The sequence below is a fragment of the Punica granatum genome, chromosome 4, assembly GCF_007655135.1.
Source record: "Punica granatum isolate Tunisia-2019 chromosome 4, ASM765513v2, whole genome shotgun sequence".
Taxonomy (NCBI): Eukaryota; Viridiplantae; Streptophyta; class Magnoliopsida; order Myrtales; family Lythraceae; genus Punica; species Punica granatum.
In genome coordinates, this window is record NC_045130.1 from 2,323,464 (window position 1) to 2,347,436 (window position 23,973).

The 23,973-nt window shown below is 39.1% G+C and overlaps 3 protein-coding genes across 3 annotated transcripts; 1 reads left to right on the forward strand and 2 right to left on the reverse strand.

Moving 5' to 3' along the window:
• Nucleotides 1-4,834: 4,834 nt before the first annotated feature.
• Nucleotides 4,835-7,811, reverse strand: LOC116203016 (auxin transporter-like protein 3). Its single transcript, XM_031534666.1, has 8 exons — nt 7,533-7,811; nt 7,212-7,397; nt 6,942-7,054; nt 6,496-6,679; nt 6,263-6,360; nt 5,912-6,119; nt 5,522-5,779; nt 4,835-5,414 (listed from the first exon to the last, which is right to left on the reverse strand). Exons 1-8 carry the CDS (start codon nt 7,686-7,688, stop codon nt 5,208-5,210), a joined length of 1,410 nt encoding a protein of 469 aa, XP_031390526.1. The 5' UTR covers nt 7,689-7,811; the 3' UTR covers nt 4,835-5,207.
• Nucleotides 7,812-11,264: 3,453 nt separating this feature from the next.
• Nucleotides 11,265-12,997, forward strand: LOC116203032 (pathogenesis-related thaumatin-like protein 3.5). Its single transcript, XM_031534692.1, has 3 exons — nt 11,265-11,464; nt 11,871-12,534; nt 12,641-12,997. The coding sequence occupies exons 1-3, from the start codon at nt 11,401-11,403 to the stop codon at nt 12,774-12,776; spliced, it is 864 nt and encodes a 287-aa protein (XP_031390552.1). The 5' UTR covers nt 11,265-11,400; the 3' UTR covers nt 12,777-12,997.
• Nucleotides 12,998-16,980: 3,983 nt separating this feature from the next.
• On the reverse strand, nt 16,981-21,195 carry LOC116203011 (phosphatidylinositol 4-phosphate 5-kinase 2). The gene is made up of 7 exons (XM_031534656.1): nt 19,762-21,195; nt 19,347-19,677; nt 19,036-19,146; nt 18,737-18,930; nt 18,511-18,641; nt 18,313-18,406; nt 16,981-17,968 (listed from the first exon to the last, which is right to left on the reverse strand). The coding sequence occupies exons 1-7, from the start codon at nt 20,868-20,870 to the stop codon at nt 17,674-17,676; spliced, it is 2,265 nt and encodes a 754-aa protein (XP_031390516.1). The 5' UTR covers nt 20,871-21,195; the 3' UTR covers nt 16,981-17,673.
• Nucleotides 21,196-23,973: the final 2,778 nt, after the last annotated feature.

The window sequence follows — 23,973 nt, forward strand, 5'->3', positions numbered from 1 at the left end:
TACATTAAAATAAAAATCCTCTTATTATAATTTTTATTTTTAAAAACACTTTAATTCAAATCTAAACAAAATAAACACAATCAAAATCCCGTGTGTGGCACGGGCAATGGCTAGAGCATTTGTATGGGAGTATGCTGTTGTCGTTTCCTTAATTAATGAGAGATGATTGAGATGAATTGTAAGCTAATGCTAAGCTGTTATCTTGTATTTTGGGAAGAAGGGGCCATCCGAGAATTGACACAAACAAAACATCTCCAGCATCACATGATTAGTGTCAGAGCAGGAAGGGCAAATACCAAATTTGACGGATGGGGCCCCACACGCGTGTGGACCTTATCTACGCTGTTTGGTTAATTGATTCTAATCCTTCTGATCGAAGATCTGATTCTCGTCTCACAAGCTAGCTTCCACCTGCTAAGAGCCACAGCAGATATATATATATATTCACATTTCATTCAGCAATATATGGGAATTGCGATCATATTATCTCATTGTGTGCATACATACAAACATACATACATAAAGCTCGACCGTGTCGACTTGATTTTGATAAAGTAACCCCGATGGACATGGCTTTGCAGCATTATTCATACATGCTGTCGGTTGTGTCGTTATACTATATAATTTCTTCGTGCAAACATATTAATTTTTATATGAATAAGATCACGCATGATGGGGTGTGGTCCCAAATCCGGATGACCAGTCCAATTGCGAATATTAATGCTTGTCCATGTGAAAAGATTTGGGGTGCATTTGGATTCCCTGACCTTGATGGCGGGCATCCCAATCCCAAAAGACACGAACACGGACCAATATTATTTGGTGTCCTTTCCATTTCCACAACTACTATATGGGGGGTGATTTCGGGCCCCCCCAGATGATCAGTCTTGGAAGACTATAACTTAGTCAAAAAGCTAGCTATCATTTTGCTATATTCTCAGCTCGATTGATCTAACAATCGTAATGGTCCATGATTAGGGGAGAGAGGAAAAGAATTTGAAGTATAATTCACTCAACATTCCATATGGCAACTCATCACTTCAAATTGGAACTCACCAAACAAGCAAGTTCTCATATATATGGTTGATCAATCGCTAACATAACAAGAAGATATTTAAGGAAAGGAATATTAAAAGTTTTCATATGTTTACAATGAATAAAGCAAGATCCTGAAGCTACAAAACGGAAACTCAAGACTCGTATTTGTCATGGCTATTCCATGCCCAAGGCATTGGATGCACTTATTTCCGTCTTCCAACTTAACCTTGAATCAACCGAATCATCCCATACCAAAACGAAAAACATAATCGACAATACTCGTATTTTCTCTTTTAGCATGAACTTTGGGGGTATGGTTCCCCATTGTGTGTGTGGATCATTTATATGTGATATATAATTTCCAAGCATATAGTCAAGCATCAAATTCCCCCTTGGATAATATGGGGGGGGGGACAGATATGGTTGCATGCATGCATGGAGTGGAGCTGCAGAGTAGAGGCTTTAGTTAGAGAAATACGCTGTCAGTGAGTGACACTGACAAGCACAAAGTAGTACTGACTAAAAGCAACACATAACCAATATGGGATATATATATATACACACACACGAGAAAACTGTTAATTTCATCGTAAAAAGATCATATTGCTATCAATTTAGATCTTTAAAATTTTTTACCTTCAATATAGTCCTTCAAAAATCATATTGCCATTAATTTAATCATCTATTAAAAACCATTAAAATTACTTAATTCCATCATGTAATTTCTATAAAATATTAAAAAAATAGAAAAAAAATCTTTTAGATAGAAGAAAATCTGCTTTGTCTCTCACACACACACTCTCTGTAACATTCAGTCCCGTATATGTTTATATTAAAAATTGTATGTATCTACTTAATTTTTTTATTCTTCTTCTCAATATCAATGTACGTGCCCTTTTCTTTCCTTTCCATCCCCATGTGGATGTGACCGTGATAATTTTTTGCTCTTTTTCAGCATCTTCTTTTCCTTGCAGGAGGTGATGAGTTTGACTTTTCCAACTGATCTTAGTACCCCTCTAACTCAACCAGGAGACTTTCATTATCTAAGCCGGTGGCTCCACCTCCTCTCATATATCTGCCGCCCCTTCTTCCATTGGAGCACCCCCTAATGAGAAGACTCATCTCCCCTAGTTATTATTCGATTTGGTTACTGGTCGATCGAGTCAGGCAATTGGTATTGTCGTCAATATGTTATGTACGTATCTTATGGAAGATGCCGAATCCAAGGAATTTAGAGCGAGAAGAAAGAATAATGAATATCGGAATATACGTGGTAAAACATATGAGTGAAAGAAACGTTTACGGACAAAATAAGAGATTCCACTAGATCGATGAATCGGAGATTACAACCACGAGATCGCAATGGTGTTTCCCAGCATCTGTCACAAGACTCAAGCCCGACAAGAGCCTTAGAATCGTCTCAATTCTCACCATTTTCTCATTCCAAGAAAATAACCCGAGAACTTTTCAAAAGGATTACATGTGATTTCCGAATCTCACATCCGACATCGACTTACAAGGCTCACCCCGTATTTATATATTCAAGACTCAAAATATCCTCTAAAATATATCTAAAATATCCATAAACCACCTAGGAAGATTTCCCCTTTGAATATATTATGATTGCAACGAAATCGCACCAAAACGGAAAGTAATTCGAGAGATATTCTCTCACTCGACCAAACTTGCCATGGCACATTATTGTGCTCGCCATGGCACGCTTTGCTGATTGCCTTTGTATTCCGTGCCGTGGCACATTGGCATTTTTCGTCATGGCACGATTTGCAGATTGCTTCCTTTTTTTCGGTCGAACTTCGTTCTCGTTTTCGGGTCTTCAAGTCTTCGGATTCTCCACTGAATACGAGACATACTCAACAACGTATGTACAACACTATTCACCCTATAATTAGCCAGTATTATGAGGTTCTAGCTAGGTTCGTTAATTTTCTATCCTTGAGAATTTCGTAAATACCTCTTTTCCTTCCCGCATGCCGTCCTAGGCCATGCAAGCCCCCTCATCCCTTATATCTAAAGATATAAGAGCTTTAAATAGCAATATTAGGGATATCAATTAACTAGATCGATTCGGTACGCTGCAGTGACAACATTTGAAGAGCAATTCTTGTTTTTTGAACCGTGCACATATATAGTGTGTTGGCACATTCATTTGATACGTAGCACCTGATCATATATAGTAAGAGATAAAGGTAAAGCACATGCATCAACCAGAACTTGGAGTGGCTTTTAACTTTTTCGTTTAAAGAAACATCGCCTTCAAAGTTCTCTTAGTAGTCAATTGAATCGAATGTCATTTCCAAAGTCTCATATATCACATATATATATATATATATATTCATAAAAAAATATAGACGTATATATATTATTGTTACTTTTATATCTTTCATAGTTGAGGAGGTTGATTTGCTGCTAAGTTATATGAACCCACGCCCATCATCATGTGAATAAAGTGACCTAAAGGTCGATCGGTTCACCGGCCAATATGCTCTACCGTACCCTTTTCTAAAGTGACCACCTGTGAAATGTGGACCCATTGTGACATTTTTAATCATCTATTTAATTTTCAACTAGTCTGAATTGCCCAAATAAAGATGATTGATTTTTTAAAAAAAATTATTTAGATATTTGAATGGTAATTCATTGGCAAATCGAATGCAATTTTTTTCTATCAGCGAGGATCCCATTGGAACGTCTTCTTCTTCTAATAGGCCATGAGCTAGTTTGAGTTGTCATATATTACTTCTTCTATATAAGTCGTTCCACACTTTCATCTGATTTTTATTATATATTATTTATAAGTATATCACAACCTTTATATATTATTTTAGTTTTATTCGAATGTCGATTTTTTTTTGAAGTATACTAACGTTAATAATTTGGTTTCAAATCTATCTCACCATAGAAGTTCTGTCCATTTTTGACCGAAATGTTGACGTGACACGTTAATTGCCTGATGGAGCTGACGTGAAGAGTGTGTGGGTCCCGATATAAGGGAAAAATTACACCATATATCCCGACAATTTTGTTGCTTCTCGATTTTATCCTAACCTTTTGATACTTTCTCAATTTTATCCCAACATTTTGATAGTTTCTCGGTTTTATCCCAAGTTTTTACTGTTTTCTCAATATTATCCTAACAGGTTGGGATAAATTTGAGAAATTATGAAAAGATTAGGATAAAATTGAGAAAAACAAAAAAGTTTGGATAAAATTGAGAAAATAGTAAAAGGTTGGGATACATTGTGTTATTTTTTCCTTGTATTGGGATCCACACACTCTCCACGTCCGCACCGTCATGCAATTAACATGCCACGTCAGCATTTCTGTTAAAATGGACGGAATGTTTATAGGAGGATAGATTTGATACCAAACCATTAACGTTATGATACTTTAGGGAAAAAATCGAAGTTAGAATAAAAATAAGACAACATGTAAAAGTTGGGATATATGATGCAATTTTTTCTTTTTAAGTATTAACATAGGAACATATGCACATCTTAGTCTTAATCTCTAGAGGTTTTTTTCAGAGATATAGTTGTAACATATGATAATTGTCCATCTAATATTTATCATGTGAGCCAAAGGTGATGACTATATCACTACGTTTCCGCTGTCTTCGATATATTATGTACCAAGTTGCTACGGCTCATGCGGTCAATTGTGGCGAGCAACTCGATGTAATTGAAATAAATGTCTACGCAATTATAAAGTGCTGTCGGAATTTTCAGAAATTTCTAATAAAAAATAAGGGAAAAAGAAGTTGGGGGCAATGGCATAATTTCCAGAACATCATGATCTAACGATGATGAACACGCATGACATAACGGCCTATATAAGGTGATCCAATGGTCCACATCGATCCATACATCTGATTATCCGAAACATAAGGAAAAAAGAAAAAGAAAAAAAAAAGAAGAGGAGTGAGAGTGACCAAGAAAAGGAAAAAAAGTCACAAGAAAAAAAAAAGAAGAGGAGAGAGAGTGACCAAGAAAAGGAAAAAAAGTCACAAGAAAAAAAGCCAATCTCTTTACACCCTTACAATATATATATATATTGATCATTGTTAAATTTTTTTTGGGGGAAATATTATATATATATATATATATATATGGAAGTAAATTAAAGAAGAATTCTATAGCCTCAATATGGGTTCAAGCCTTGTGAGCGGGAGGAGAAGTAGGGCACTGGTAGCACTTCGTGAAGAGACCAAAGGAATCGATTTGGTGAACGAAGTTGATCATACTCGCCCATCCTCCGAATCCGAACCCGACGATCAGCACCCACCCCACCACAAACACGTTGACGCAGTAGTGACCCGCCCACCCTCCGAGGAACGAAGGTGGCCTCTCCACCGCGTTCTGCAATAACCGATCACGATCAATCAATAAGCAACAGATATATGCGCACTAAAAACGATTCATCTCGTTCGTTCGGGATGTGGACGTGATTAATGTATATTAGTTACCTCTCTAGCCGGAGCAGGAGCAAAAGTGATCATGTGGGCCAGGGCTGGGATGATGTACACAGTGAAGCTGACGAGGAGGGACCCCACGGTGGAGTTGATGGGGCCAAAGAATGGGAATATGATGGCAAGGAACCATATGGGGATCACCACCGGCAGCCTTGCCAGCGCCCTCTTGAACAGGCTCTTGGTGTTGTGCACCCTTATGAACTTCTCCCACACAAAGTAGAGCGGCGTGCACGCAAACCCGAATGTGATGAACTGCACACATAATACATCGAATTTCAGCACTCTTCATTATAATTATATGGGATTGATCTTATGGACAGTCTGAGATCAATATATACTTGCGCAGTCATGCGCATGGGGTATGCCTGTGCCATTCATATATACCTGATGAATGAGCATGAGGACAACGGCGGTGTCCCTAAACCGGGTCTTAGGGAGCAAAGAGAGTGCATTGGAGTGAGTCAGGAGCAGATCCCCGTACGCCCAATACACGGCCGATGCCGAGGGCAGCGTTAGGGTCAGCACATACACCGTTGCAAAAAGATATATCATCTTGAACTTCTGCGGCTTCCACATCGCGTGCATTATCTCCCTACATTACGTACACGAGCCAATTTTAATTTTTTTTCTTCAAATTATAATTATCGATAGTCAAAATGCATAAATTAATGACTGATTTATTACTGTTAGTATAATTAATAATGAATCTGGAGAAGAGAAGACAGTACTACTTACACCGTGACAGCATGTCCCCCGAAGGTATAGAGGATGTTAGTGGCCCCAGTGAAGTAGAGCACCATTGAGGAGGGCCCCGAATGCTTCACTCCCTCAATCTTATGATTTATAATTAGAAAGGAAAAAAAAATTGTTAAAGAAGAAAAATATAATAGTTATGTGTAAATTGTATGATTAGATTAAAGAGTAAAGAAACTAGTAAATATATGATTAGCAAACAAGTTATTCATTACCTGACCATGGAGAAGTGAGGCAATGGTGAGATACCAAGCGGTGTAAGTGGTCATGAGAAGGCCAAGGAAAGACCATATCCTATAATTGTGGAAGGACGGGATGAACACTGTCGTCGCACAACACGCCCCAAATATGTACGTCCAAGTCCTCTTGTCCAGGTTGTCGTTTATGTAGTATATGTTACTGATCAATCGAAACGACAGACCCATTATTCCAACAACTTAATATATATATATCCTCCCATACACCTCCAACATATCATATCATTAAAGAAACGACTTAGACATTATATATCGAAAAAATGTTATCCGACAGAGTCTTTTATTTCCCCTTATTAGTTTTTTTGGGATAAAAAACGGAAAAAAAACCGACAATTAACTATCATCTAGTTTTGATATCAGAATTGTAAAGAAACCGATGCATTTGTTGTTCGATCGGTATTTACCTCGCGCAGGCAATCAACTGAATGACGGATCCGAATAACAGGAAGGTGCAGTTGAAAAAGAGGCCTATGTTCCTCCAGTGTTTTCCCAGCAGCCCATCAAGAACTTCAAACCACTGATCGAAGTCAAAATTCAATTAAATCAACTCACTGTAAGTAATTAATTATTTATTTGTTACATCAATTAATTAATCATCAAACTAGATAGCGATTTCTACCCCAAAAAAAAAAACTAGATAGTGATTTAATCAATGAAAATATATAAAATTTCACCTGAATAACATGGTTCCTAAAATCGACTTTTTGCCTCTCTTTACGGGTTCGGTACTCAACATAGAGGACACTGATGAGATAAGCAGTCCAACTGCCCATCAAACCATAGAAGACCTGAAACAGAATCCCTGACACCATCCCAAGTTGTGAGAATGAATACGGCAGCGTCAGCAGCACCTGTGCAACCTGCCATATGCCATATAGATACACTTAGTTATTCATTTTCCATGAAGATCGAAAAATAGAAAATACTGGAAATGGTCTGTCTTTTTTTCTTTTTTTGTGTGGGGTGATTGGGGGAGTTGTAAGTGTTTTTATTGCCTGATTAGAAGCACAGCTGAACCAAGCATCGTAGACTGAACCGCCGTGCCAGAAGAGCCTCGACAGCCTGCCCTTCGTGAATTTCAGGTTGCCCTCTTCTCGTTCCATCTCAACATAGTTTCCCGCGACGACGGTCTCAACCTTCTCAGAAGCCATAACTGAAGGAAGAGCTAGCTAGCCGGGGGATTGAGGGGGAAGGATGATTGTGAAGGAACGAAAGCGCTTATAAACAGAGATATATAGAGAGCTAATATGCTCCCTGTATTGGCATTCTGCTAAAGGAGTTGCTCTGTCAGCCCTCTTTTATAAATTTTATTTGTGAGCAATAATTGATTAAAACCTTATGTGGGGACACGAGAGTGTCCACACACACTCGTATGTATTACATGCAAAGACTCTCACAGTACACACACTCGTATGTATTACATGCAAAGACTCTCACAGTACACACACATATATATGTGTACATGCATAAATATAATTATTACACATTCTCACTTTTTTTTTCTTTTACCCCTCTAAATATTTGCCTTTTCCATGAAAATGAAATCCCCCCAACCTAAAAGCTGAAAACTTAATCACATACATCCATATAACTCAAGGACTTAAATGGAAGAAAAACAGTGTAGCACAGTGGCACATGCCCTGCTTTGATAATCAAGAGATTTCATATTCAATTCTCATAATTGAACTACTTATACCCTTTTATTAAATATTAAAATTTCTATTCATTATATTAAGTTCATAAACCTCATTTGTAATTAAAAAAACCTTGAATTGATTTTTTTTATGTGCAACATAGTATTTGGAAACCTTAGGTCGTGATTAATTTAATTTGAGCTGGATCGACCCACTAAGAGATAAAATTAATAAAGTACAAATTCCTTTCCATTCTCAAAACTCGAACGTGAGATTTTACTTTTTTCGCGGCGTGCACCCTAGTATTACAGAGACCAATTGACTATATTCACTAAGGAGTAAAACTTTACTGGTATGAATTTTCACCATTACAAAACTCAAATCATAAACTTTATTTAAGGAGAATAAATATTGTATTACTTTAACCAATCCATGTCAGTGAATTTTGATAGCGGTTGTGCATCGACTATGTACATACATTGTTTCTACCATTTGCAGAGAATTAAGTGGGGGCTTTGAAGGCCGACTTATGTGTTATGTCTAGATACAATTTTAGAAAAGGAAATTTTAGGGTAAAGGCACTTTCTTTTTAGGCTTGCTTTATTTCTGTCGAGGGTGACATGATGATTTAGTCCTCAATGGTAGGGGATAGCCCATTTCTCTATTTATAATTACAATTTTTTTTATGGGTTCCCGAAAGATATTAAATAAATATATATACTTTTTTTTTCCTTTATGAATTTAGTTAGGCTTGACAGGCAGCTCGTAGACCCGGGCTCCCATGCACTGCACGAGCGGCTGCTGACCCACCAACGTTCGATGCTTGGATCACAAATCCCTTGAATTGTGATTTTCATCTATAAAATGAAAGAGAAATATGAAAGACAGGTTTCAACAAAAAATGCAAGAAAAGAGTGCAAAGAAAATTTTTTTTTTTATCGAAACAAGGTGTACCGTAATAATGCAACTCTTATCTCGTAATTAAAAGGTTTCGGGTTTCATACTTGGTATGACTATCCGTGTCTCTTTATTAGTTATTAGAATTTTTACTTCATTATATTAGGTTCACGAGCTTCTCTTGTAACTGGAGGAAAAAAAAAAGAAAAAACCTAGCTAATATATATCATCATGACCACGCTCATCCATGTCCAAGCTGTTATTGTAATAACTAACGAGCTTGGGAGCAAATCATTTGCCTCTTATTTGCGCTTTTTTCTTCTTCTTTTTTACGTGCATATAACGAATCCGCTGGAGAGAGTTTGATAAGATACTAAAACACGCCTTCGTCTGCAAAGCTTTATTGCCTTGTATTTTGGGCTTATACGTATCAATTGCTCGTAAGTCGTATCTAAAACTTCCTTTTTATTTATAATATCACAAGTTATTCCCAAATTACTGACTAACAATGAGACTGATCCTTATTCAAGAGTTCGCTTACTCTTACTACAAAGTATATTCAGTGAGTAACTAGTGACTAAGAGAGTGAGATTGATCCTCATTTAGAAGTCAACTTATTCTTACCGCAAAGTATTCTCGGTGAATTTTGAAATCTTATACCCAAGAGAAGACCATCTACATTTAAGTAAATAAATTTGTAATTAATTATCTAAATACAACTGAGGAAAATTCATGAATTTTGTTTTCTTGAGAAAGAATATAAAGACATTGACAAAGTAGCTAGGGAATATGTGTTTGGAAGTCTTTTAATTGTGAACAAAATAGCAAGGTTGTGTGGGGGATCCCGGAGAAATGAGGGGAATGATTGCTAGGGGTTTGGGGCATTGGTGCTTAACATGATTAGTCCCACACGTGTGCCAACTGGCTTTACAAAAGGATCGATTTAATCAATTTCATCTTCCCCCCTTTCTAGCTATAGGGTTTGCCTAATAATATTGTTATATACATGGACTTGTCAATTCTATTACTAATATATATATACATACATATATATACATATATGCCTCTTTGATGTTAACTGAGTTTGCATCTCCTTGCTCTGATAATCATGATTGTCTCAACTATGCGTAACCCTTTTTACTTCAATAAGTCCCATTTGAGTGGCTAGCTAGATTTTATTTATCCCTTTTCTGTACTTTACTCTACAAAGACCCCATCTTTTCATTGTACTCGACGTATATAGATATGTCCATTGTTGCATGTAGGATTTAAGATTTATAGCCCCTAATTCTTCAATTAAATTTACACCATAATAACCACCAGCACAATGAAGTGCGTGCATATCTCGATTGTTGTCAAGTTCTTTGAATACAGTAGCAAACAAGTTGCGCAACGATTAGTAAGATTTGGATTTTGTTACAATTTCCCTGATAAATTGATTAATCATGAACCGGCCATATGTTATTCATGACAATTGCTGAAGATAATGCATATTACAGTTAGCCATACTTGGACAATTATACAATTCATATAGAAGACATACGTTGGTGCTGTGTCTTGTTCTTCTTTCTTCTATTATTCTGTTTTTAGACAGGGTAATATGTAGTGTTAGACCTAAATATCATGTGAAAGCCCAAGTTGGCCCAATAAAAGCCCAATGGACAGAGCATAGCAGGCCCGGCCCTTCATCTGTTCTGTCTGATTAAATCTATGTTTCTCGTTGTTGTACGTTGCTCATTGGTGTGGGAAATTTATTTTATATTATTTATTTATTCCAATTAGATCACGAGATTTTCTCAACCTATTCGCTTACATTAATCTTTGTTCGATTATCGCCCCTGCCCTATTCAAAAGATGCTTCGAGTGAGTTTTGAATCCGCACGCTACAACAGGTAAAGTATGTTCATGTGGAGCGTAATTTTTAACTGTATCATACCTCGTGGTTTGGGAAGATAATTTTTTAGGAAGGAAGAAATGGAAAGCGTATCAGGTGAATGAACTCGGAGGAAACAAACTAAACATTTCGTTGAGCAGCTGGTAGGGGAAAGAACAAGTGACGAGGAAAAGAATCTGCTTAATCTTTGCAACAAAGCTTAGCTTTTCCTACTGAGAGGCAATGTACCAAATCCTTTAATCTTCTCTACCTCCACACGTATTCCTTCTTCTTCTTCTTCTTCTTCTTCTTCATTTCATCTTGTCTTCTCTCTATATTACTTCTCCAATCACATTCTACTCCGCGGTGTTCAATTCCTTATACTTGCCCAAATACTCAGAAACAGAGGAAACTGAGAGATAACTGTATTGGTCAGAGACTGCAAGTGATCCATCAGATATGGCAGCTCATCTTAACCTGCTCACACCCCTTCTTTTGTTCATTCTAATTTTTGTTTCATCGGGTATTTTTCGTGAACCTCTTTCTTGTCCGGAACCTTATTAATCCTCGTACGTTCAGTTGTACGTCAGATAGAAATAGATGCCGTTATGAGAGTAAATTTCTCGGTGTAATTTTTATTTTTTGTTTATATAAGAATAAGACTGTGCATAGTATATATGCCCACTGTTTGCCTTTGTACATATGACAACGGTCCATATTGCTATATGTAGAGAACATCACATTAGCATCATGGCCAACTATATATCTTAGACAGTTCAGATGATTAAATTCCTTTCCTAGCTGACCCTAATTAATTAATAAGCATCAATATTCATTTTTACCAAAAGAAAAGCACCCACACACACATATATATTCCTTCATGATATTTTAGAATCGAAACTGATGAGTGATTGCAATACCGGCAACAGGACCGAGACCGGCACGGTCAGCCAGGATCTTCACCATTATCAACAACTGCAAAGAGACGGTCTGGCCGGGGATCACTCCCGGGGAGAACTTCGGTGGTGGGGGTTTTGCGCTGACTACGGGGCAGTCCATCGTCTTCACGGCTCCAGTGGGCTGGTCGGGCCGCATATGGGGCCGGACAGGTTGCAGCTTTGACAGGAACGGGAATGGCACCTGCCAGACAGGTGCCTGCGGAGACACCATCAAGTGCTCGGCCTCGGGCAAGACCCCGGCGACCCTGTCGGAGTTCACTCTGGCAGCGCTTGACTTCTACGACGTGAGCCTTGTGGACGGGTTCAACATCCCCATGAAGGTGACCCCGATCAATGGGAAGGGGAATTGTAGCACTGCCGGGTGTGTTGCGGACCTGAGGACGAGCTGCCCGTCTGAGTTGGCAGTTAAGGTGAACGGGAAGGTCGTGGCGTGCAGAAGCGCCTGTGATGTGTTCGATACGGACGAGTATTGCTGCAGAGGCGTGTATGGCAATCCCGTAACCTGTCAGCCCACATACTATTCCAAGAAGTTCAAGGAGGCCTGCCCGACAGCATATAGTTATGCCTACGATGACCCGACCAGCATCTTTACGTGCTCCGGCACCGACTATGTCATCACCTTCTGCTCAGGCCGGTTAGTAATCCATATCCCCAACTGAATTACGTTATGCATGTACGTGTGTCTCATTATGGATTCATTGAGTTCAACTGAACCAGCAATCGATCATATATGGTTTCAGGAACCAATCAGTATGCACGTACCATGACAACAAGCTCATATGCGGCGGAACGAATGGCTTGAGATCGTTAATCGGGAGATGGGGGATTACCATGCTTGCGCTGTCAGTAATTATCAACTTGTGGCTTCTGTCCTGAGATATGAAAACGATCAAATGTATATTCATTTCCTATTTTCATTCTCTTTCGGGGTTTTTCTAACATTGATTATTTGTAGTTTCGGCCTTTCTTTGAGGTCACATATATGCATTCTACCGAGATGTTGAAACTTTGCTTCCGCTGCGAGCTGAGAAGCATCGAGACTGATTGAAACTTATGTGTTCAGAATATGAAGACGCAAAGGATACATTGATTCTGTCTTTCTCGGATCTATTAGTTTTGGAAATGAACAAGCGTATCCCTTAAACAAATCAGTCGAGCACAAGGATCACTCGATTACCACACTAGCATATAGATCAAGGGGCCGGGCTGGAACAAACAGATTTTTTTTTTCCTTGAATAAAATATTTCATTAATGAGAAAGTAGAAATTACAAAAGACAATGGATCTAGATTTGGGTACCATTCAAAAGTACATAGTAAATCAAAATTTAACACTGAGCCAAATTGGCCCAAGTCATGAGCAAGGGGATTATCAGTCCTAGAAAGCCATGAATATAATTAATCCGAAAAGAGTTTGAGAATGGAAGTTATATCCGCTATTACGTTACTAATCTCCCACGGGGAGTTATGGGGGTGCAAAATGGCGTCAACAAGTAGTAAGGCATCGCTTCGTAAACAAATCTTCGTCATTCCTCTTCTTGTAGCTAATGTAAGGGCGAGGAGAGCTGCTCGAGCATGTGCCTGAAGCGGCTTGTCTTGATTGGAGATCTGAAACCATGAAAGTATTGGTGAGCTATTCGGGTGTTGTATCACGCCTGAGAGACATGATCTGCTGATGTTCCAGGCTATATCTATGTTGATGATGAACCATTCATGCCCTGTGGGTATTTGTGATTCTGTTAGTTGCAGGGGTTGTGTATATGAGTTTCCTTCTCCTTGGTTTATGTTGTGTCCACTCCTGTTGTACTCCATGAAAGACCTTTTGAATCTCTTGATGGTTTCGTGGAGGTCTGTTGGTTTACCTACAAGCAAAACAACATTTCGTGAGATCCATAATTGATAAAGGATGATTACAGCATATAAAGAGAAGTTGGTCGGAACAAACAGATTATTAGTAAAGATTTACTAATAAAAAATTTTTGAGTGAATTTTACTAATAGAATATGGCCCGGAAGGCCATGAGGGGAGCTAATGGGCTGGCCACGAGTCAAACTCAAACTAATGGATTGACTAATGCAGCCCATGGCCCAACTTAACCCATGTCACGACCTGCTCAGGTTTCACTTATAATTGGATCTGTCAAGCCCAAACATTTAGGGATACAAAGCAGACGAAGCCCCGCAGATGATAAGAATTCCTAATCGAACGTTGCTGCACTGAATCCTCTTCTCAGTAAAACTTACCCAATTTAACTGATTCATTGTGAAGTCCTGTTAAGGTTAAACCATTCTCCGGAGTTCACTTGTGACTTAATAATATCTTTTAGATTTCTCAAATTCCTTTGACTTGATCAATTTTGGAAACTATAGAGTAGGCTATAGGTCCGATATTTTCATAACACGTACTTATAAAGTAACTCTAGTGTATGAATATGGATTAATGTATGGCCCGACCAGTGGCCCATAGAAGAAAATAATCACAACTTACTTTTGAAATACTATTAGGGTGATGGCCTATTAATTCTAAATTAACTCTCATGTGGTTTGGAAATTCTCAAGTCTCGAGTCCGAATCCTTCCGGGGACATATGCTAGAGTAGGCTTTTTGACTTGGACTTAGGGTCAATTCCGATTTCTGTGAACTATATTAGGTCTCTGGTGATGTTACGCTAACGGGTATATTGAGTTCCTGATGGTGCTAAGCTAACAGGACCAGTGCTTGTGATGGTTATTCAATTCGTCTGATATGTTCACAGTTGAACACGAAAGCCCGAATATTGCGTAATGGGGATAACAATATTGATATAACTGTTGTCCATCATTTTATTCAGAAAAGAAAAAAACTTACTTTTGAAATATTTAATGAGCATTATTTGCAATGATGTCTATATTACGAGGGAACGCTTTCTACGCTTATTTTTGCTTTTTCTTTTTCCTGTTTCTTTTGTTTTCATTTTTTTTTCAAACAACCATTGATGAGTCGTTATGGAAATGGTGTTGTCATGTGGTTATTACTTGTTGAAAGTATATGCTCAAAATAATTAATCATAACTTATAATTTTCAGATAAGAATCCGTCAATGTTGCTCTTATACATTATATATATATATACACATACGCAGACTTTATTGGAATCAACGCGCTTTGCAGACATGGCTATATTTATATTTAGTCTAACTCTTTATTGAATATATCGCGGAAAACAGACCAAAGACATTGGGGTCAACGTGATAATTATATATACACCATACATCTATCTCATAACAATAGCAATATCTTCCGAATTGAATCGTCCTCCCAACCACTTCATTCGTGCACTGCAACGGCCACATCCGTTATAATAAGCAAAGACGTGCTGGCAGTTTGACACCGTCATAGACGACTTACTCAAACGTGATCGCACTGGTCTATGAGCTAATCAAGCACATGGATTAAAGTAACTCGATTGACCCATTTCGTCATCCTTAAATGCGAGAAAGATGGGAGAATTAATGCTTAAACTGTGAAACTTGCTGAATCATATCAAGAGTTAAGCAATTTTTTTTGTAACGGTAAATAAATAAACGATAAATAAGATTCTAGAAAATTACGAGACAAACTTTTTCAGAGTGAATATATATATAAATAAATAAATATTATCATAATTCCGTGATGTTTCCCAGACAAAAAGGTTTCATTGTTGTGCACAAAGGACTAATCATAATAATTAACAATCGGAATTAATATTTCAGTGTCATAGGGCTACAGATCTCCAAAGGATCTTCCTCTCTTGTTCCCGAGGCCTCTCCTGTCTCCTGTGAATTAAGAATCCAATCTAAATTTTAATAATGTAATATTAATAATGTCTTTTACTTTTTAGTAATTAGAGCACTGTGCTAAAAGATTTTCAGAAGGCATCAGAACAATGTTTAATTAATTAAACAAATTCAAATGGGCATCTCGAATAGCGTAGATTTCAGTCCCATGTCCAAAAACATTGTTTGCTTCTTTATTACTGTCCGAAAATTCGACCGTCTTCTGCGACGTGCGACCGCTATGAAACCCATCATAGATCGGAAATCAACTATCCGACCAGCACCCTGTCGACTGATTGGCCCGACGATCATGTTAAGAGTAAGATAAATGAAACTAACATTGATCCCATCTGATCCGATCAGCTGGATCGATAGTTGAGCACGGCGAATAGCCGGATCGGAAAACCGATCGAGAAACGAGGTGGAACTTGTCAAAAGCAGGAGGGGAGACAGACAGGTTTGGTTGGTTGAGTGAGTGAGCCAAAACATGAACAGGAAGAGAATGGTCAAAAAGGTGGAACTCGAACGCAGTGTGTGTCAATGTATGTATGGGTTCCAATCCATTTCATTCATACTAACTAAAGCTTAAAGGAAAACAGGGCAGAGCAAAGCAACGGGGAATTGTGGTGTTGTGTGGGGAAGGAACCTCACTTTCCTTTCCTGTCTCCCCCACACATTGACCTGTGCGGTCCACAGTGAATAATAGACTTGCAGGCATACAGACTTGCATACATAACACACATATATAACAGCTTTGCTTTGCTGTATAAGTCATACACCCAATAATCTCTACGAAAATGACACAAATGCCCCCAACAGATGAGATTTTCCCTTTACCCTTTGTTTTCTTTTTTCGGTGTCAAAAATTAAAATTCAATTTTGATGAGACAAAGGTAAAGCATTCAAACAGAAAACAGTGAAAAAGGACAGGAGAGATGGGTTTGGTTGTGTAAAAAAAAAGAAAGAAAAGGGGAAGAAGAAACAGAGACCTCAGCCAGCCAGCCAACAATGTAATTGAAGGCTTTTGCCTCTCCCCTCTCTCATACTTTCTCTGCTTTTGATGCCAAAGCCTTCACTCACTTCACAGCTCATACCATACAACTTCTCTTTGCCCTTTCACTGCAATAAATAAAGCAACATTCAATATGACCCCATCCCTGTCCATCAATGAAACACCCCCACTTCCAGACAGCAACACCATCAGCTGAGCTGACAGAAAAGAGACACAGAGAGAGGGATCCAGTGGGGCCTCCTGCAGATGGAAGCTGTTGGCATGTAAAATACTAAATAGAATGAACAATATCTTCTTCTTCTTCTTCTTCTTTAATGAAATATCTCAGAGAACAAAAACAATCCCATTTTTCTCATGGAATTTCAATTAGAGGCTGGCTGCTATGATATGATAGCATTCTGTTCCTTCCTTCTGTATATATATATATATAAAGTGTATGTACAATTCCCTTATTCCCCAGTCAAATCATCCCCCTCCCTCAACTTTGAAATCCTTTCCCTCTCTTCAACTACTAAGTGGCACGGGGACATTTTTCTCACTTCCCGATGCCTATCTTTCCATCCAATGTCGTGCAATCCTCGGTTGCACCAAAAATCTCAATATCACACTCACCACAGTGAAAAGATTAAAAGAACAAAAAAAAAAAAAAAAAGAGGAAAAACGAAACAAGAATGAACGACCTTTCCCTCTCTCGGTTGAGGCCATCACCCCAATGTACAATAATTTGGTCCCCCTTCCTTCCCCTTTGCAAGGAGCTGTGATCATCAAAATTCAGCCCCAACCCTCCCGCATGAAAACTCACTCAGCACTTGCCCAAGCAGTGAGCCATGGGGTATATTCTCTTGATCCGATAAACATGGGAAGGGGAGGATATACAAATACCCGAGGCTTTCAGCTGCACCAAAATTGGACACTTGCCCAATAGCAACGATGATCTCATCTCAATCCAGCAAGTTCTCTGTGGTGTCACACTACCCATCTTCGATGAAGATTCTCCCGATAAAATCCCGGAATCTCTTCGAATAGAGCTTTGGGTCCACCGCAGAGATTGAGGTGGGATCCGCTTGTAGCGATTTGTAGGCGTGCTCTAGCTTCTTGCTGATGTCGTAGTCTTGCAAAATATCGATGATTCCGAAATAAAGAACCACTTCATAGATATCGCCACTCCTTGAAGGAGTCATATGGGTATATTGGTCGAAATCACTTCTCCGAGCCATCCTCTCTGCTCGTGCGGGCATGTTTGCTCCTAATCTTATTAGTGGTTTCCTGGTAAAAGAACATGCAAACCAATCTTAGTATACACAAGAAAAATAAACCAAATTACTAATAATTCAACATTAATACACACACGCACACACATACATATATGTATGCAGATCAATTTTACGATTTCATTTGCACTAAAAAATAGAAAGGCGCGACAATAACCGGCAATAACTACTCTCAATTATTCTTGACGGTACATTAGATAATTCATTGAATAATACAGTGGGGATAATATAGTATAGCCAGTTCAACATCTAGATTCTCTGATCACTCAATTATTAGCATACTAATCAATACCACCAATAACCAGATAGCAAAAGATAACAAGAAGCTTGAAACCATACCCGCCAGCTAAAACTCGATCCATTTCTTGCAACTCAGCTTCAAGGAAACGATAGCCACGCATGAACTTTTCATTTTGATATGAATCTTGTTTGCCTGCATATGTTAACAGTCAATTTCAAGTTTGATGTTTATCATCTCACTAGAAACCCACCACCCAATTCAGAAAGTACTTATAAAGATCTCAAATGATGAATTACCAGATCGCAACAGGAATGGTGATAACCCCATCTTATCGCATGTGTTGTCATCTCGGAAGTGAAGACCAACCAACAGACTGTAATCCATTATTCCCTCTGATTGCAAGAACTCGCAATCTCTTTCGATTTGCCTGATTTAGACAACAAGACAATGACGAATCACTTCCAAGTCCTGAGAAGAAACAAATGCCACGCGGAAAGAATGCTAGATGACCAGAATACTCACTTGATGAACTCTTGAAACCAATCTCTTTGGAGGCGAAATATGAAGTTCAGGTCGAGGTCCTTGAGTGTTGTGGTTTCATCAATCTCCCCCTCAGGCTTGTCCGTCATTCGGCCATGTGAAGATCCTTTCAAGTCGAATCGCCTATGTATTCGGTATTCCGAGCAAAACAAATTGCCCATCACGATAAATCGCGTCTGTAATTTAATAACGGAAGATGCAATTAATTATTAATAGCAAAATCCCCAGCTACACGGAACTGCTAATCCATAACAGGTTTGACTTCTGTCCTTGCCTCATACCTTCTGGCCACCTATAGGCTTGACGCAATGCACGCCGAAGAATTTAGTGACCAACGAATTTTCATACTTGCGAACATGTTCATAATAGCTTGGCAGCATCCTAATAAGAACCTGAACATCAATCAACTAAAAAACATAAGCTGCAATCTAATCAGCCCATCTTTTTAAATGATTATTTTTGTCAGATTAAGTAGAGTGGAAGTTAAGAAAAGAATACAAAAGTATAGGTAATCATGCCAAATCAAATGGCAATTAACTTTTCAAAATTCGCATTTTGTTTCTCTTCCAAGGGCGAATTCGAAGCAACTGACCTTCACTTCTGACTTCTTGACTGTTTTGATCATGAACCTATCATCCTGAGTCAGGTAAAAGAAGCTTCCACTCTTTCCCGGAGAAGAAAGCTCTCTGAGAGCATCGTTCCCGCAAATGGCAAGCATGTAATCAGCAGGATCCACTTGGAATAGCTTCCTCAATTGCCTGAAGACCACTGGACAATAATCCTTCCACCGGAACTCCACAGACTGATGCGGTGGCGTGAGCTTCGATCCTTCAGGAGGGAACTTTGTCCAGAACTTCTCCTTGGGATCGAAATCACTCGGCTTCAACTCCCGAGAGGATGATGCGTTATTCCCCACAGTATACCTAAACCAAAATCAATCATCAAAAATCAACACCCAAGAATCCGCAAGCTCGGAAACAATCAAACCCATCAAACTCGGGAATTACCTGATACCCAATTGCAAATTGAGCATCAAATCGTAATTCTTATGCCCTTTGGAGATAGTCTGCCCGGGCTTCTTCACCTCGCTGCCACCATTAAAGCAACACGGGCGCCCCTTCCTGAAATCCCGATAAAACACGGATTTATCTATGCTATCAATAATATCACACGTAATATCCCCTGCCTCGCCATCTGATTCCCAAATGCAAATCCTAGGGAAATTCCTTGCACCGTCGACACTCGACCTCTTCCTCATCGTGGCAGCAAGGACCAAATTCTCACTCAAACACAGCTCCTTTCCATCGCCACAGTAAAAGCTACCTTCCAACTGCGGTTCCTTACTCCAATTGACCACATAGCAGCTCCTATCCGGCCAAGTGAACACCCCGCTCCCCTTCGGTACTCCGTTCTCCCATTGCCCGTCGTAGCGATTCCCATTGGCCCAGATCAGAACTCCCCTCCCGGAAATGACACCGTTCTTCCACTCTCCGACATACTCGTTCCCATTACGCCACACGTAGCGGCCCCTCCCGTCCTGGAGGTTGCGCCGCCACAGGCCATCGTAGGAGTCGCCATTGGCGTACCGCTTCTGCCCATACCCGTGCTTGCGGTCACCGCTCCACGACCCCTTGTACATATCGCCGTCTGGCCCCACGAAAGTCCCAGTCCCCTCCATTCGGCCGGTCTTGAACTCCCCCTCGAAGGTTGCCCCTGACGGCCACGAGAACTTCCCCTTCCCGGAAGCCTTCCCCCTCCGCCACTCCCCCTCATACATGCACCCGTCCGCCCACAGGTACTTCCCCGATCCGTGCGGCACATTGCCCGAGAAGCTCCCGATGTACAGATCCCCGTTGGGGAGCAGCCTCTCCACGGCGGCGGAGCTCACGGAGGTCGTAGTTGGGGTGACCCGCCGCGTCCCGGGTTGCGATCGGCCCTGGCTGATCACGAACTCCAGCGGCGGAAGCGGAGGCTGAGGAGGCGGGCGCGGCTCCTGAGCCTCATCCGTTAGGGTTAAAGCCCTGCTCTCCTCCGATTCGCCCTTCTTCTTCTTGGTGGGCGAGAGCGGTAAGGCCTCACTAGGATTGGTATTGTCCAGCACAAGCGCCTCGTGCATCTTGTGGTCCTACATAAAGGGTACTACGGCAGAGCAAAGCAGGGTCACGGCATTGCCGGCGTCCGCATCTCTCTGGCGAAGAACATCACCGGCGGCTGCCCCCTCTCTCTCTAGAAGCTTCGGTGTGGAATTTCTCTGTCTACCAAACTCTCACAAGAACTTTTCCTTTTTGGGTTTTTGCGTTTGGGGAGAATAGGTTGGGTGGGAATCCCTGAAGCAACAGAAGAAGCTGCAACAATGCATACACCACGAGCGAGCGACGATGGACAGACAGACAGAGAGAGAGAGAGAGAGAGAGAGAGAGACAAAAAAAAGTAAACTAGAGTGAGAAAGAGAGAGAATATGTGAATGTCCGAAATTGTTTATTATTATTATCAAACAAAAAATGAAAAAAAAAAAGAGAGAGAGACAAAAGAAAAACAATCAAAATTTTCGGATCATAATAGAGGCACGTAAGTTTAAGGAGATAATTGGACTAAGAAATTCCTTTTGACAAGAATCGAAGCTAAATCGAAAATTTTTTCAATGAGATCACGATCAATGATCATTCTTACAAATACTCAGTACTTTCGGTTAGTTGTGAGACACATAGTGCAAGTAATGCTATGAAATATTTAATTTAGTACTAAAAATATTGTGATGGTTCAAAAGAGTATAAATTTAATGAGATAGTTATTAGCGAAAATTGGAGGAGAAAATAAGCATGCTTTTATTTTTTTATTATTTTTTATTTTTTAGGTAAAATAGTTGATATTATAATGGGTACATTAATGCGATAATTTTGACAATTTTGGTGGGCCCGCCGTGGGGACGGTACCCGAGACTGCGGGAGTAATATAACTGCCAGCTAAGCGGATTTTGTGATTATTTTGACGAATATGCCCTCCCTCTGGTGGATGTTCCATTTGGGGTGGTGGGGGAGATTCCATACGGTACGTAGGTAGGCATCGGCACCGGCATCGGCATCGCATCTAATCAAATCTTTTGTTGTTTCCTATGCTAAATTGGGATCATCGGTGAGGTGTTGAGATCTCCTAGGCCCCGAGGTGTATCGTACTATGTCTGATAGATTAAAATGGAAAATTGTAATTATGATTGCTGCCCTCGCCCTCGCCCTCGCCCTCGCCTTGTCCCCCGTTATTACGAAAATGCCATTCCTTCCGTTTAGATTATTTCAATTTATAATGGAGTCTCATGAAATTAGTATAATAAAATAAAAATTATAATACTAGATTAAGGGGAACGAGTAGTTCTACTACGGGCATCAAAACTTGAATATTGTAGTTATTTACGCTACATCCTCTTTGAATATGTTTAAGTTAATTATTTCATTTCGTATATTGGAATAAAATTGAATTGGCGACACTTATCATGGGGGAAAGAGATGGAATTGGATGAGAGGTGCGCTATGACTCTAATGAGATCGTGGTGCAAGTATCTACTAAAACATAAAGCTAATCAAGAGTCGTTAATTAGATATTTAATGTATTTTCTATGTATATCTTAATATCTGAAAATCTATTGAATCCTGACTAATTTAATTCGAACCAGGTCGTCCTACAAAGGTGCATGAATTATATAAGGTCTTTTACATTCCTTGCATTTTGATCATATGCATTATCTAGTCCCTTTTTCTATTAATCTTTTTCAAAACCTTTTCTTAAATAATTGAAAACACTTTATATACGGGTTGAATTTCATAAATCTCAAAAATGACAATTATAATGCAATCGCATATGTATATGGGCATACACGCACCGCCAGATAATTTATAGTTCATCACATCCTGCATATTATAGCATAACATGACATTAAAATTTCTCAATTTTCCTAAATTACTTCTGATGCTGGATAAGAATTTATAAATTACAGTAAATCCTTCTGAGATACTCTGCTTAAATTGTACGTATGATATGTGCAGATTTAGCAATATTATTTACATTCTACTACAGAATGTCATCTCTAAATATGTTTGGATGGGAGTTTTGGAACGGCCAATGAGGTATTTGGAGGGGAGGGCTTTTGAGGTACTTCAAACTCTCTTTGTTTGGATAATTTTTCTTTTTAAATGAGGACGGATATGGAATATTTGCAGACTCTTGAACCCATTCTGTAAACCTCGGAAATTGAAGGTATCGGGAAGTTTTAGAAATATATATATGGGTAAATTCTAGGATGGAACGTTGATTATGTTTCATGATAGAATATTATTTTTTTCAATCCATCTATTAATAAATAATACCAAATTGTAGTTGCAAAAAATCGATCTATTGGTACGGTTTTAATCCGATTAATTAGAGTCGAGTTGTGCTCATTACCCGATTACATATTGTCCACGTGCGGACGAGTGTGTCGATTTAATTGGGCCACCTATCGGACGAGGGATTGACAAGTACAAACTATTGTGGGCAAAATTTGTGAAATTAATAGTTGAATGACTACAATTTGATAGGTAAAATATATAAATTATGAATGACTAATATTTCATATTGAAATATCTAATGAATAAAATTAGTGTCTCACCATTAAATATTATTTAATTTTCCACTCTAAAAGCACTCTAAAAATAATCCAAACATATGAGTATATTATTGGAGCAACTTTCCAAGAAAGAAGGATATTAGTGTATGTGATGAAATTTGAGAATGACATTTAATTTGACTCCAACCTTAGTCAATTATTATAACATATACGTATTATTACAATCAAGTGATTTGAAATAAGGGACGCAAGCCAAGCAGATTATATATATATATATATATATATGGACCCCCTGTGATTACCCATGCACTCGATTATTTTTATGCGAATATATCATCAGCATTTTGTTGGTGACTGATTTAAACCTGAATGTTATCTGCTATTTGATACTTATCTTGATGCATGACGAATTACAGGAATTTTACGTGAAGCCGTTGCATCGTATGTGTCGATCGGAACTCTTGGGGTATAGTCGACAAAAGCATCTGGCACGGTTAGGAATATGAGCCCGACCAGACGAGCCGATATGACATGTATATGTCATCCTAGTAATTAGGATTCCATGTCCATTAATTATTTATTATCCATAATCAATCAACTAATCGCCTGAGTCGGAGGGCAA